The sequence below is a fragment of the Dasypus novemcinctus genome, chromosome 23, assembly GCF_030445035.2.
Source record: "Dasypus novemcinctus isolate mDasNov1 chromosome 23, mDasNov1.1.hap2, whole genome shotgun sequence".
Lineage (NCBI taxonomy): Eukaryota > Metazoa > Chordata > Mammalia > Cingulata > Dasypodidae > Dasypus > Dasypus novemcinctus.
The window spans coordinates 665,458-680,312 of record NC_080695.1 but is presented as its reverse complement, the minus strand read 5'-3'; the positions used below and the strand labels follow the sequence as shown (position 1 = coordinate 680,312).

General features: G+C 56.0%; 1 protein-coding gene across 1 annotated transcript; it reads right to left on the bottom strand.

Moving 5' to 3' along the window:
* Positions 1-420: 420 nt before the first annotated feature.
* LOC101428717 (tryptase alpha/beta-1-like) lies at positions 421-2,959 on the bottom strand. The gene is made up of 6 exons (XM_058286707.2): positions 2,693-2,959; positions 2,155-2,215; positions 1,831-2,002; positions 1,222-1,487; positions 819-982; positions 421-748 (listed from the first exon to the last, which is right to left on the bottom strand). The coding sequence occupies exons 2-6, from the start codon at positions 2,213-2,215 to the stop codon at positions 584-586; spliced, it is 828 nt and encodes a 275-aa protein (XP_058142690.1). The 5' UTR covers positions 2,693-2,959; the 3' UTR covers positions 421-583.
* Positions 2,960-14,855: the final 11,896 nt, after the last annotated feature.

Here is a 14,855-nt window from a genome sequence, read left to right as displayed (position 1 = left end):
GAATTGGAGGCACCCAGGGTCCCCTGTTAGCAGCTGGAAAGTCGTCACCCAGGGAGGGCCACCCGAACAAAAGGCCCCGGGGCCCACGCAGCACGTGGGGGCCACCAGAGTGCAGGGGGAGGGCCAGGCCCAGCAGGGGACAGCGGGACCCCCAGGCTATCTTGCGCCCAGGTGTGCACACATGGGACCTGGAGGCAGAGGGGGAGACGGCCAGCGATGGGGGAGGGAGGGGCCACCCGGGGGCGGGTCCCCATCGACCTCATGGCTGCGCCTCTCATTTTCCCGCTTTCCTGACGCAGCCCCCAAAAGGGAAAGGAGGGCGGCGTGTGCGGGGGAGGGGACCCCACCCAGCAGCGGGCGGCAGCTGCCCCGCCCCCCTGGTCAGCGACCCCACCACGGAGGCACCTGGGCAGCCGAGGCCGCTCTTCATGCACTTTAATGACACGGCAGGAGGGGCTTGGGGCTCCGGGCAGGGGAGGGCCCAAGGGGGCGGGGGGGGGGGGCTCGGGGCAGGGTGCTGGCTGGGGCAGGGCCGGGAAGGGTGGGGGACAGCGGCGCTGATGGGGACCGCGACCGAGGCCCCTCAGGGCTCCTCCGGGACGTAGCGGCGGATCCAGTCCAGGTAGTGGGTGACGCGGGTGTAGACGCCGGGCCGCTTGTCCTGGGCGCAGCCCTCGCCCCAGCTGACCACGCCCGCCTGCAGCCACGTGCCGTTCACCTTGCAGGCCAGGGGGCCCCCGGAGTCGCCCTGCGGGAGGCAGGGTCAGCGGGGCCCGGCGGGGCAGGGTCGGCGCGTGGGAGGGGGGCGGGGGGGGCACCTGGCAGGAGTCGCGGCCCGCGCGGCCTGCGCACATCATGTCGTCGCGCACGATGCGGACGCTGTCCCCCGTGGAGGTGTCGCTGTGGTACTGGGCGTCACAGTCGCCGTTGTCCACGACGGGCACCTTCACCTGCCGCAGCGGGTAGGGCGGGGGCAGGGGCTCTGCGGGGACGAGCGGGGCGCTGGGGCGGGAGGGGCCTAGCCGCCGCCCCCGCCCCTCTCCGCGGCCCCCGCGCCGTGCTTCACCCAGCACCGGGCGCCCGAGCCGCGCCTCGCGCCCCGCGCCCCCGGCCATGCTCCCTGCGCCCCGCGCCCCCGGCCGTGCTCCCTGCGCCCCGCGCCCCGGCCGTGCTCCCTGCGCCCGCCCCTCGCCCCGTGCCCCGCCCCGCGCCCCGCCTCACCGCCTTTGTGCACGTCGCCCCAGCCGGTCACCCAGCACGGCGTCCCCGCGGGGAAGGCCTGGGCGGCGGGGGGCAGGCGCAGCGGCTGCACGCGGCTGGACAAGTTCACGGGCTCCCGCAGCTCCAGCAGCGCGATGTCCGCGCCCTCCTGCGCCAAGTAGTAGCCGGGGTGCGGGAGCACGCGGCTCACGGGCAGCAGCCGGTCCCCGTAGTACAGGTGCTGCTCGCGCAGCTGCACGCGGAAGGCGTCGGGGCTGACGCGTTCCCTGGGGAGGGGCCCACGGGCTCGGGCCAGTCAGCCCCTGACCTCCCTTCTCCAGCGCCCCCAGACGCCCGGCTTTGAAAAGCCCCCCAATCCCCTGAACCCTCTGGTCTAGCCCCTGCAAGCCCCCCCTCGATCTCCCCCTTCAAATCCCTGCCCCCCACCCCCAGGCCCTGGACACCCCCCAGGCTCTCGTAAACCCCCCTCCGGCCTCTCGGACCCCCCAGTTTCCTGGACTCACCCGCCCAGCCCCTGATCCTCCAGCCTCTGAGCAACCCCCGGTCTCGGAAACCCCACCCGCAGCCCCCTGGACCCCGGGAGAGCCGCGTCCCGCCCCCGCGCCTCACCGTCCGACGCAGTGGGCGGCGGTCAGCACCCACTGGGGGTGGATGAGGGAGCCCCCGCAGATGTGCTTCCAGAAGGCCGCGTGGACGCGCAGGCTCACCTGCCAGGGCCACTTGCTCTTGGAGGCCTCCTGTCCCCCCACGATGGCCCCGCGCTCCAGGGCCTGGTGGGGGGCTGGGAGGGGGCGGCGTCAGAGGCGGCACAGCTGGCCCCTGGCTCAGGGCCCCCCACCTGGGGTTCTCTGGGGCTCTGGGGGGCTTCTCTAAGCTGACCCACCCCCACCGTGGGGCTGGGGGGAGGCAGGGCGGGGCGGGGGGCAGACTCACCAGGGGCCGCGTGGACCCCGCTGGCCAGGAGGGGCAGCGCCAGCAGCAGCAGGGACAGCATCTGGACGGAGCAAGGAGGGGGCAGCCTGAACGCCGCGGGCGGGGCCAGGCCCAGGGATCAGGGGCCCAGGGACCCGGTCAGCCTCGGGGGTCTCGGGTCTGGGCGGAGTCTCAGGCTCAGAGCTTGGGCCTCACCCTGTCCGCCTGCTGCTCTCTGCCCAGCACGCTCCCCCCTCCCCATTAATCCTTCCAGGCCTGGGTGGGGCTGGGGGAGGGGCTGGAAGTGGGTGGTCCAGACCCAGGGCCCTGGCAAGGTTGCCCACCTCCAGTCACCACCTCGGGGCACACAGGTCCGAGGGTGGGCCCAGCAAGTGGAGCTCGCCCCCCACCCAGGCCCAGGCAGGGCTGAGATCCCGAAAGGGGCCAGGCTGTGTGGGGGGCTGGGTTCCCCCTTGGGTGTTTGGATGACCCTCTCTCAGCAGCTGGCTGGTTTCCTGCACCAGGATGCATCCCCCGGCACCCCCTCTGCAGAGCTCACCTCTTCCCAGATGCAAATCAGAGCTCCCAGGAGGCCTTCAGGCACGGCTGCACCCAGGGGCTGCTTGCTCCCCAGGCACTGTGGTGAGCGAGTCTCTCGCCTGCTGCTCTCACCCCAACGCACGTCCCCAGGGGGACACGGAGTGGGGGAATCAGTGCCCGTGGGCCTCGGAGGAGCGGGGCTGCTCTGTGGGGTGGGCACATGCAGGGCGACCCCTGCCACGCCTTCTGGATCCTTGAGGTCCTTGACTCGCAGGACACTGCCTCCCTCAGCCCTCCCCCCCTTAGCAGAGGGAGGGGCTCCTTGTCAGATGAGGAAACAGTCTGGGGGAGCTGGAGCCAGTCCCCACAGCCGGAAGCAGCCCCCTCCTCCCGGCCGCGTGGTGAGGCCAGGACATCCGTTCAGGGGTTATCTCGGCATCTCGCTGAGCGGGGCCCTGCCTCATGACCTGGTGGCCTGTGGCTCCATCGCAGAGGACAGGCAGGGGTGAAGGGGGGAGCAGAAGAGGCCGGTGCCAGCCCCCCGGGACCCCAGGCCCAGCCGCCTCATTTGGGGCTCCTCTGGACAGCAGGCCGGGACCCTGTGGTGCAGCGTGGGGGGATCCCCAAGTCCTGTAGGTCCGTGAGCTGGGAGGGATGGGGTCCCTCTCCCAACCTGTGGGGACTGAGGATGGCAAGGGGTCGTGGGACCCCTGCCCAGTCATAGGACTCCCTGCCCACTCTGCATCAGGTGCCCGGGCCGGGCGGGTTCCTTCCAGGTGGGAGGCCCTGGGGGGAGGAGGGGCAGCTGCAGGTGTGGGCGTATCCCCGCCCATGGGGGATGGGCTCTGGTCAAGGGCTAAGGTCACAGCAGGGGCTGCTCTGGGTCAGTGGAAGGAGACCAGCCAGAGCCCTGGGAAGTGGCGTCCTCGGGATGGACTGGGGTCTCTGCCCCTGTGCCTCAGTTTCCCCACCTCTAGCCGGGTGGTATACCTAGAGGGTCTCAGAGGACCTGCCAGCCCTGGCGGTGGTGTAGAGCTGGGGAGGAGCTGGGCTCGGGCGGGACAGTCCCGGCTCCACTGGCCCCCGTCAAACTCGGGGTCCAGCTTGGCGCAGGCACAGGCCTGCGGGGTGGGGCTGTGGCATGTGGTGCCCGTCTGATCCCTGGGTGGCCACGGTTGGGTGTGGCACTCAGGCCTCCTGGGGCCTGGGCCTCAGGGTGGCACTTCCACTCTGAGCAGACACCCCCTCCTGCAGGGACCCCGGAAGGCCTCCTGGAGGAGGCGGCACTGGCCCCGCCCTGCTCCTTGGGGTTTGTGGCCAGGGTGCCTGGGTCCCCTTGGCTCTGCCGCGGTCTCCCCAAGGGTCCCTGAGCCCGTCGCGGTCCTGGGAGCAGAGTCCATAGGACGGGGGGAGGGAGGGATGGAAGAAGTCCTGGGGGCTCCGGGCCTCAGCGCCCCCTCCTCCCCCTCCCCACTGGCCCCGCAGCGCCTCCTGAGGACCCGCCCTGGATGAGGCGCCGCACCCCGTGCTCGGCACAGCCGGCACAACCTCGTGCTGCGGGAGGGGCCGCAGAGGCGGGGCTGGGGGACAAGCGGGGACCGCGGGGAGGGGGCGCGGGCGGGGCCGGCCTGGGGCTGCGCGGGCGGGCAGCTGGGCGCCTGTTCCCCGCAGTGACCCGCACACTGCCGAGCGCCGTGCTCGAGGCCTCCCCGGGAAAGCCGCGGCGTCCCCACGGCGGCTCAGCCCTTCCTTTCCCGGACCCCGCCGGCCAGGGGCCCCCCGCGGTCCCCGCGAGCCACGCCCACTGCGGGTTACTTAGCAGACCCCGGCCCGCAGCTGCAGCCCACAGGGAGAGTGTTCCTTGAATTTCAACCCAGCTCCTGCCGCGTTAAGAGCCCGCGCTGAAGCCCCCGCCCCCTCCTCCGCCAGCGGCCCCTCCTCGCCCCCCCCCCCCGCCCCGCCACCCACCCTCTGCCCCGATCTCTCCCTGTGCCTTGTTGTCTCCCCGCTGCCTCCCCGCCATGGTGGGAAGAGGAACTCCGCAGGGGCGGGGGGGGGGGGGGGGGGGGAGGTGGTGGACGGGGCGCCTGGCACGCGGGGGGGCGGGTTGCTCTCACTCGCGGGGGGAGGAGACCCCCGGGCCTTAGTCCAAACCTGGGGAGCCGGGGGCGGGGGCGGGGACGTGTCCACAGGAGCTCCCTCTCCAGCACGCCCCCGGGTGCGTGAGGCGCAGGACTTAGGGCGCCCCATGACCCCTGGCCAGACCGAGGGAGGAGGAGGGGCCTTGGGGGCGCCTGCGCCAGCGTGTGGGTGTGTGCGTGTGAACCTGTGAGTGTGCTCGCGTGAGCATGAGCGTGTGCGTGTGAACGTGTGAGTGTGCACGCGTGAGCATGAGCGTGTGTGCGTGTGAACCTGTGAGTGTGCACGCGTGAGCATGAGCGTGTGCGTGTGAACCTGTGAGTGTGCACGCGTGAGCATGAGCGTGTGCGTGTGTGCAGTGCACAGGCCCTCCCCAGGCCGCCCAGGTCGCAGCCAACCAGCGGCCCTTCTGGGGGCGCAGGAAGGGGACCCGCGCGCAGCCGCCTCGCACCAAAGGCCAACTTGGGGCCGTGGGGGAGGGCAGAGCCGCGTGGGGAGCACCACGTGGGGGGCTGTGCGAGGGAGGGGGCTCCTCCCGGGTCAGCTGGCGCTCGGGTGGGGGGTCCCCGTCTTAAGGCCGCGTCCGGCGGGAGGGTGGGAGAGGGCGGGGCGGCCCAGCCCAGCGCGAATCCGGACCCGCGGGGCCCCGACCCTCCAGAGCGCCGAGCCGGGGACCCCCCTGCGGCCCGCGGCCCACCCGAGCTGGGCGGGGACCCCGACGGCCCTGGCACGGGGCAGCGGCACAGGCGGACCCGGTGAGCGGGAAGGCAGTGAGCAGGGGTTGGGGTCCCCCGCGGGCCACGCCCCTATGGCGCCCCCCGGCCCTGAGGCCAATCGGGGTCCTTCGGAGTTTCCCGACAGCCAGTGGGGCGAGCGGGGCACCGCCCCCAGGCCAGGCTCCCAGGCCCTGCAGTCAGTGGGGTTTCCGGAATGTTCTCTGGTCGCCCCTGGGGCCCAGGCGCCCGGCAGGGGTGTCCGTGTGGGCAGAGCCGGGTGTCGGGGTTAAGTCTGTGCCCCGCAGTCCCGGGCGGCGGGTGGGGTTCAGAGGAGGCTTTCATGGGAGCGCCCTGGCTTGGGGGGCTGAGAGGGCATGGGGAGGTCCTGGGGCCCCTTTGTGCTCCTCAGATGGAGCCAGGTGTAGGGCCAGGTGTAGCCCACGCAGCGAGGTCCGAGACCGGGTGGGGGCGGGGCTGGGCTCCTGGGGACCCCCCCCCCCCAGGGCCGGCTCAGAAGTGACCCCAGGCTGGGGCCTTACTGCTGGGGCGGCCTTGAAATTCATGCTAGATTGTGCCTGGCGAGGGGGGGCCCTGGCACAAAGAGCAGAGCCGCCAGCCTCATATTTCCTGCCCCCACCCCCAGCCCCCCACCCCACTAGGACACACAGCCCACCCCCACCCCCACCCCCAGCGCCTCGGCCTCAGGAGCGGCCCCTCCAGGCCCACCGCGCAGGCCACCAGGCAGAGGGCACCAAGCTTTCCTCTTTGCAGAGGGGTTGGGGGACACCCCCGCCAGCAGCACCCCTGACCCCCACCTGTACCCCGCTCTGCCCCCAGCTCTGGGCCTCCAACAGGTGCAAGTCACACTTCCGGGTTCCTTCACCGCCGTCCCCTAAGCCTGGACGTCCGTCCCTGTGCCTCGGGGGCCTGACGGGGAGCAAGCGGGAAGCTGGGGACGGGGTGGGCGACCTAAAGGGCCAAGGGGCGGCAGCGGCTTGACAGGGTGGGCCAGGCCTAGCGGGTCAGCCCCTGCGGGGGTGCCAGGGCAGGGGCACGTGGCAGGCTCCAGGGCGGGTGGGTGGAGGCCCTGGCGCAGACGCCGGGAGGTCCGGCTGGCGCAGCCCCTGCTGAGGCTCACCACGGCCGCCTGCACCCAGCGGCCGCCCCCAGCTGGCAGCCAGGGCCCCGATCGCCCTGGAGGACAGGAAGGAAGGAGCCCTGGGTTGGCTCGGGCTGTGCCGCAGGGTGGGCTCCCGGCCGGGGCGGCCTTGGGGGCTGGAGTCTGGGGCTGCCGGCTGCTGGAGGACACCCGGGTGGGCCTCTGGGCTGCAGGCACCCGCAGCGGCGCACGTCCCCATGGGGTCTGGCCCCTGCCGGGTCGCAGGCCCGGGACCGAGGGCTCCCCTCCCAGCTCCCTGCCATCCAGCTGGTCCCTGCCTTTTCGTTCCTAGAGCTCGAGGACTTGGAGGCCCAGAGAGGCCGAGGAACTTGCTGAGGGCCACAGAGCTTGTGCCCTTAGAGCTGGGATCCGAGCCCGTCCCCCCGCCGTCTCGCGGAAGCCTGGGTGCTTCTCCAGCGCCACCCGCCAGTCTTCCCTCGTGGGCTGGCGACGTTCAGGGGGCCCCAGGACCTGTGGCGGCCCAGCCTGCAGTGTGGGAAAAAAGCTTGAATTTGAATGTGGGAACTGCAGCTTTAACAACAAGCAGCCTTGAAAGTAAACACAGATAACTACTGCTTTGTAATTTCTAATAAATACGATGTGGAAACCAGGGTCGAGGCTCTCAGTTCCAGAAGCCGTTGAGCCCCTGGGTCCCATCTTTATTTTCTCTCTCGTGTCTTTCTTTCTGTCCTTTCATGTCTTCAGTTCTGCCTCATCTGCCCTTCGTGCAAACCTATTGCTGAGCTGGTCTCAGCAACTGGCGCCCGAGCAGCGGCTGGAGGGGAGGAAGAGTCGCTTCCAGCGAAGCTAAAGGTGTCAGGGCGCAGAGCCCGAGGGGGTGAGAAGCCTTCCCATCCTTGGCCAGAGGGACGCTCTTGGCATTCTAGCAGGGGCACGACGGGAAACGGAGACAGTTCACCTGGTGTCTGTCTCCTAAATCAACTCCTCAAGGCAAGAGCAGCCGAGGCCAGCGAGTCTCGTATTTTAGAACTCTTACAGATTATAGAAAAATGTTCTGGCAGCAAGTGTGCAAGCCCCTGCTGCCCACATGGCAATGTGGCTGAGGGCTAGGGGGGCTACTAGAATTAAGCCGCTGGAAGAGGAGGAAAATATGGCAGCACCGGTGTTCTGTTTTGTTTCCATGCTGATTCTGATTGGGACTATTTAGCCAAATTATCAAAATTTGACTGCAAAATTTTTATCAAGTTGTTAAAAAGAGTTTTCGATTTTAAATCAATAGCTTACTCCTGAACTTCAGGTCTCAGTGTAGTCTTCCAGAGTAGAAATCCAAACAATGTGCATTGTCTAACTGCTAAGTAAGAGCCTAACTGCATCTATGCTGCTCAAGCTATCCTAACCGCCTGCTGATTACTAAGAAAAGTGTTTCCAAGAACAAGCTTGCATGTTTCAGGCAACGAGGATTTTAGAAGAAATCTTAAAAGCAGTAAAATCTACGATGTGAAATGATGGAGAACTTAAACACAGCTATACCAGAAAGTAAGAATTATGAGTCAAATTGTAAACTTCATGTTTCTGTTGGTGTGTTGTAATTGCTTTTGTGTTTGCCTGTTTGTTCAATGTTAGTGTATATTTTGATACCTCTGGATTATAATATAAATTAATAAATGAAAATTGCTTAAAGAGCTCTATTCAAATGGCCAAAAAGTTAATAAGCGCTTATATTAATATATAAGTTTAAGTGTTAATAAGATCTCTACAATGATAAAAATTGTAAGTCTTGATTAACAAAATTACTATAAGTCTCTTCATAAAGAATTGTTCTTGCCTAAATTGAAATGAATAGTTTATTTTTCTTCACAGGATAAAATGAAGGATGTAAAACTTAAATGAATATTAAAGAAGGTAAAAAGTTTGTGGGTCCCAACTAAGAAGAGCCCAGGGCCAGACAGCTTCACAGGTGAATTCTACAAAACATTCCGGAAAGAACTAACACCAAGCCTGCTGAAACTATTCCAAAAAATCAAAACAGAAGGAACATTGCCAAACTCCTTCTATGATGCGAACATTACCCTAGTACCAAAGCAAACAAAGACACCACAAGAAAGGAAAATTACAGACCAATTTCTCTAATGAAACTAGACGCAAAAACACTTAACAAAATACTTGCTAATCGTATTCAACAACACATTAAACGAATTATACACCACGACCAAGTGGGATTTTTTCCAGGTATGCAAGGATGGTTCAACATAAGAAAATCAATCAATGTAATACACCATATAAACAGATGGCTCACCATAAGAAAATCAATCAATGTAATACACCATATAAACAGATTGAAGGAAAAAAATCACATGATTATATATATAGATGCAGAAAAAGCATTTGACAAAATACAGCACAACTTCTTGATAAAAACACTCCAAAAGATTGGAATACAAGGAAACTTTTTGAACATGATAAAGAGTATATATGAAAAACGTACAGCCAACATTGTTTACAATGGAGAAATCCTGAAATCCTTCCCTCTAAACTCAGGAACAAGACAAGGATGCCCACTGTCTCCGCTCGTATTTAACATTGTCTTAGAAGTACTATTCGAGCACTGAGGCAAGAACCAGATATAAAAGGCATTCAAATTGGAAAGTAAGAAGTCAAAATTTCATTATTTGCAGATGACATGATCGTATACATAGAAAACCCTGAGAGATCTACAACAAAGCTTTTGGAACTCATAAATGAGTTTAGTAAAGTCACAGGTTATAAGATCAATGCGCAAAAATCAGTAGCATTTCTGTACACCAATAATGAGCAAGATCAGGAGGAAATCAAGAAACATATACCATTCACAATAGTAAATAAAAAAAATCAAATACTTAGGGATAAATTTAACTAAAGAGGTAAAAAACTTATACACCGAGAACTATACAAGACTGTTCAAGGAAATCAAAGAAGACCTAAATAAATGGAAGAATATTCCTTGTTCATGGATAGGAAGACTGAATATTATTAAGATGTCTATCCTACCAAAACTGACCTACACATTCAATGCAATCCCAATAAAAATCAACACAGCCTTCTTTAAGGAACTCGAAAAACTAACTATGAAATTTATTTGGAAAGGAAAGAGGCCCCGAATAGCCAAAGACATATTGAAAAAGAAAAACGAAATTGGAGAAATCACACTTCCTGACTTCAAAACATACTACAAAGCTACAGTAGTGAAAACAGCATGGTATTGGCCTAAGGAGAGACACACAGACCAGTGGAATCGAATTGAAAGTTCTGATATAGAACCTCATATATATAGTCATATAATATTCAATAAAGCCATCAAACCCTCTCAACTGGGAGAGAATGGCCTATTCAACAAATGGTGCCTGGAGAACTGGATAGCCATATGTAGAAGAATGAAAGAGGATTACCATCTCACACCTTATACAAAGATCAACTCAAGGTGGATCAAAGACCTAAATATAAGAGCCAAGACCATAAAGATCTTGGAAAGCAGTGTAGGGAAACATCTACAGGACCTTGTAATAGGAAATGGCTTCATGAATATCACACCAAAAGCACGAGCAGCAAAAGAACAAATAGATAAACGGGACTTCCTCAAAATTAAAGCCTTCTGCACCTCAAAGGAGTTTGTCAAGAAAGTAAAAAGGGAGCCCGCACAATGGGAGAAAATATTTGGCAACCATATATCTGATAAGAGACTTATAACTTGCATATATAAAGAACTCCTATATCTTTAAAATAAAAAGATAAACAACCCATTTAAAAAATGGGAAAAACATTTAAACAGACACTTCTCCAAAGAAGAAATACAAATGGCTAAAAAGCACATGAAAAAATGCTCCAAATCTCTAGCTATCAGGGAAATGCAAATCAAAACTATAATGAGATACCATCTTACTCCCATAAGATTGGCAGCTATGAAAAAAACAGAAGAATACAAGTGCTGGAGAGGATGTGAAGAAAGGGGAACACTCATCCACTGCTGGTGGGAATGCAGAAGGATCCAACCATTCTGGAGGACAGTTTGGCGGTTTCTCAAAAAACTAACCATAGATTTGCCATATGACCCAGCAATACCACTGCTGGGTATATACCCAGCAGAACTGAAAACAAGGACACAAACCGATATATGTACACCAATGTTCATAGCAGCATTGTTCACTATCGCCAAAAGTTGGAATCAATCCAAATGCCCATCAACAGACGAGTGGATCAATAAAATGGGGTATATACACACAATGGAATACTACTCGGCTGTAAGAACAAATACACTACAAACACACGTCATAACATGGATGAATCTTGAGAACCTTATGTTGAGTGAAGCAACCCAGGCATTGAAGGACAAATACTACATGACCTCAATGATATGAAATAAGCAACCTGCCTCAGAGAGCTAGAGACTGGAAAAGAGGCTTACAGGAAATCGGGGGGTGGAGGAAGGATATGAGCCGACGTCTGCAGGGGTGGAACCTATGATGAGCTGGCGGTAAGTATGAGCACAAAGAAGGGACAAAATGGGGGCAAGGGGTTGCCTTCGGGTGGGGCTTTGCGAGTTTGAGGGGGGCTGGGGATGGGCGGAGGGGTAATATTGTCCAAAAATTGGGGGAAGGGAGGGGCAACATACGAACATAGCAGAGTGTCAGGTGTTCGTTGAGAGTAAAATGTTGAGAAAATCGTATCAAAATATAATTAGGAGGGTTACCTGTTTAGGATGCTCAGGGGGGATGGTCTGATGCGGGACGGACTCCGGGGGAATAGCTGAAGGCTCATTTTGCCAGAGTGGGTTGTACCATTGGGTAGAGACCCAAGAAGTGAGAGCTGGGGTGGATCCACATCCTGGGGAGCACTAATGCCATCAAATAGAGAGAACTGTATCTCTCATGAGAAAGGATGGCTCCCAGGGCATTAGGGCAGTTGAGAAAGTCAGGCCCTAAACACTGCTGCAAGTATGTCTGGACGTGGCTCCTTGGGAAATGGAGGTTGGCTGGCACTGTGGGCCCCAAGGGGAGGGGAAAATGGATGTGGAATGGATGGAACCAAGGTAAATGTGGGGGCAAGAGGGGAGTTTCGTGAGAGTACACGAGGATGAATATAAAACATGTAATATTACACCAAAAACATATAGGGGACGACAGACTAATAATGTAAACCATAATGCAAAACATAGGATAACTAAAAAATTTAGAAAACTGTACATCCTAAAGTATGGACCACATTGTAAGCACAGATGTCACCTTGTTTGAAAGCTATTGTTTCGGAATCTGTACATCAGTTTCAGGAAATATGATATGAATAAGTTAAAAGATTATCGCTGTGGAAGGGAAAAGGTTTTATGGTGGGTCTGTGGGAGAACTGTATATTGTATATATGAATTACTGTGATCTAAGACTCTTGTGAAGAGAAGCTCAATAATTAGAAAACAAAAGAAAAGAAAAAGATAGGATGCAGAAAATTTTCCAAATCAATATGTGCTCTAGATCTAACCTTTAAACTCATCACTATATTCCATTTTACTAGTAAGGGAAACTGACATTATATTGGGATTCACTTTACAGGAATTTTTGGATCACAGAGTGGTTCAACAATGGCGGCGGAGGAATACTGATATGGGATGTTATTGACAGGCTATATATGGTTGACAGGGAGTTATACAGGGCATATGTCCAGGGTACATGGTAATGTTTAGATATACTCATAGTGGAAAAAATTAAAAACATCAGCTGGGGAGGTACTGGGTTCCTGGCCGGGGGATCTCTGTCATGGGCCCTGGGGGAGCAGCGGCAGTCCCCCAGGTGCAACGGTAAGAACCAGGAAGGAATGAGGGCCCAACAGTAGGCTCCTGATACTAATGACTATGCTTGTGAGCCTATAGCCCTGCAATAAGAACAAGGCCTAGAGTAGCATTGTGTCTGGGAATTTCCTCCTGACAGCCTTCATGTTACTCAAATGTGGCCACTCTCAAAGCCAAACTCAGCATGTAGATGCAGTGCATTCCCCCCAGCGTGGGACATGACACCCGGGGATGAGCCTCCCTGGCACCGAGGGATCACTACCACATACCAGCTGAAGATGCAACTAGAAAATGACCTTGAATTAAAGGTTCAATGCGGATCAGCAGAATATCCCTGTCTACATATAATAACATGACTTCAAAATGCTGTTTGACCTAATGTAAGGGGGAAACGGAGAGGAGAAATGAGTTTATAAGGCTACGAGTCTCTAAAAAAGAGTCTGGAGGTTGTCAGAAGGAATGCCCTTATGCACAACTGAGCAGAGTCTAGGAGACAGATAAAGTAGATACAACCCCAGGTATTGGTTCTTTTGAGGGATAAAGAGACCCATGGGTTCTATGGTCATGGCAGATGGGGTTCACTGCCATGGCAGATGGCCCTTCTTTGGAGCTGGTGTTTGTTTCTGCGTGATGGAACTGGACTCAGAGGGGATCTCTTTTCACAAGACTTTCATGCTACTTTACTGGAATTGTAGTTGGTGTAGGGGTTTAAGATATATTTAGGGAATTTGAATCTCTGGACTGACAATATGATAGCCAGGCCCTGAGCCTCAACAGACTTCAGCTCCTATACTCTGATTTATTGGACTTACCCCACTCAGCTAACATGGAGTTGAAGAAGGTCAACCACCACACCATGGAGCCTAGAGTGTCTACAACTGAAAGCAGGAGGAGTGCATCCAGTATCCATGTGGAATCTAAGCCCCCACTTGATAAAGATGTGCAATGGACACAACCAATCCAATGTCCACAGAGAAAATGTGGCATGGGAGTGGGAAGGGTGGCCATGGTGACTGCTGGGTGTGGGGAATGGGAGGAAAAGATAAGATGGGGAGGCGTTTTCAGGACGTGGAGTTGTCCTGGGTGGTGCTTCACGGTCAATTATGGGACATTGTAGATCCCCCCAGGGCCCACTGGATGGAACGTGGGAGAGTGTGGGCTATGATGTGGACCATTGACTATGGGGTGTAGTGATGCTCAGAGATGAACTTACCAGGTGCAATGGATGTGTCATGATGAGGGGAGAGAGTGATGCTGTGGGGGGAGTGGGGGGTGGGGGCGCTGGGGTTGAATGGGACCTCATATTTTTTTAATGTAATATTTAAAAATAATAATAAAATAATATTAATAATTTAAAAAAAAAGTTTGTGGGGGTGCTGACTGAAATTTAATGTTGTTAAAAAAAAAGTGTGCTTTGTCCTAAGATAAGATAGCTGGTTTTTGTGGCATTGGTGTGGGAAAAGTGGCCATGGTGGCTGCTGGGTGCAGGGAATGGGAGGAAGAGATGAGATGTGGAGGCGTTTTCAGGACTTGGAGTTGTCCTGGGTGGTGCTTCACCGACAATACAGGACATTGTAGATCCCCCCAGGGCCACTGGATGGAACGTGGGATAGTATGGGCTATGATGTGGACCATTGACCATGAGGTGCAGCGATGCCCAGAGATGTACTTACCAAATGCAATGGATGTGTCATGATGATGGGAGAGAGTGTTGCTGTGGGGGGAGTGGTGGGGTGGGGGCGGTGGGGTTGAATGGGACCTCATATTTTTTTAATGTAATATTTTTAAGAAATGAATAATAAAGATAAAAAAAATAAGATAGCTGGTTTTCATAAAATCAGAATGAACAAACGCAGGACAGGACTTGAATGCGTACGGCAAGTTGTAGGAGGTATTATGGTAATATTAAGGAAGGGAATGTATTCCATGAAGGGGAAAATTTTGTCTTAATATAATTATAGTCTATATGGTTATAAATAATTATAAGAAGTTTATGGAAGCATTGTTTGATTTAACGTGTTTACATGGCTAATTCCAAGAAATCATTATTAAACAGAAACTGAATTGAAAATAACAAAAAGTAATTTTGTAATAGGAGAAGTTGTTGGCAGCCAGCCTCCCCTGCCAACTTGTTTCTAAAGACTATGTCTAGTATTGCATGCTACTAGGTATTTAAAATAAAGTTATTTTTGCATATAACCAAACTAAATAATTATTTTAAAAAGTTTGTTTAGTGTTAATGGTAATTGTATGTTGTAAGAAGTTTGCTTGGAGACAGTTTCCAAAATCATTTTGGTATCTTATGTATGTAGGGAGTATAGAATGTGTTTTTATTATTAAAGAAACAGAAAATCATTTTGTCCTAAGATAAATGATTGGTTTTTAAGAAAGAGTA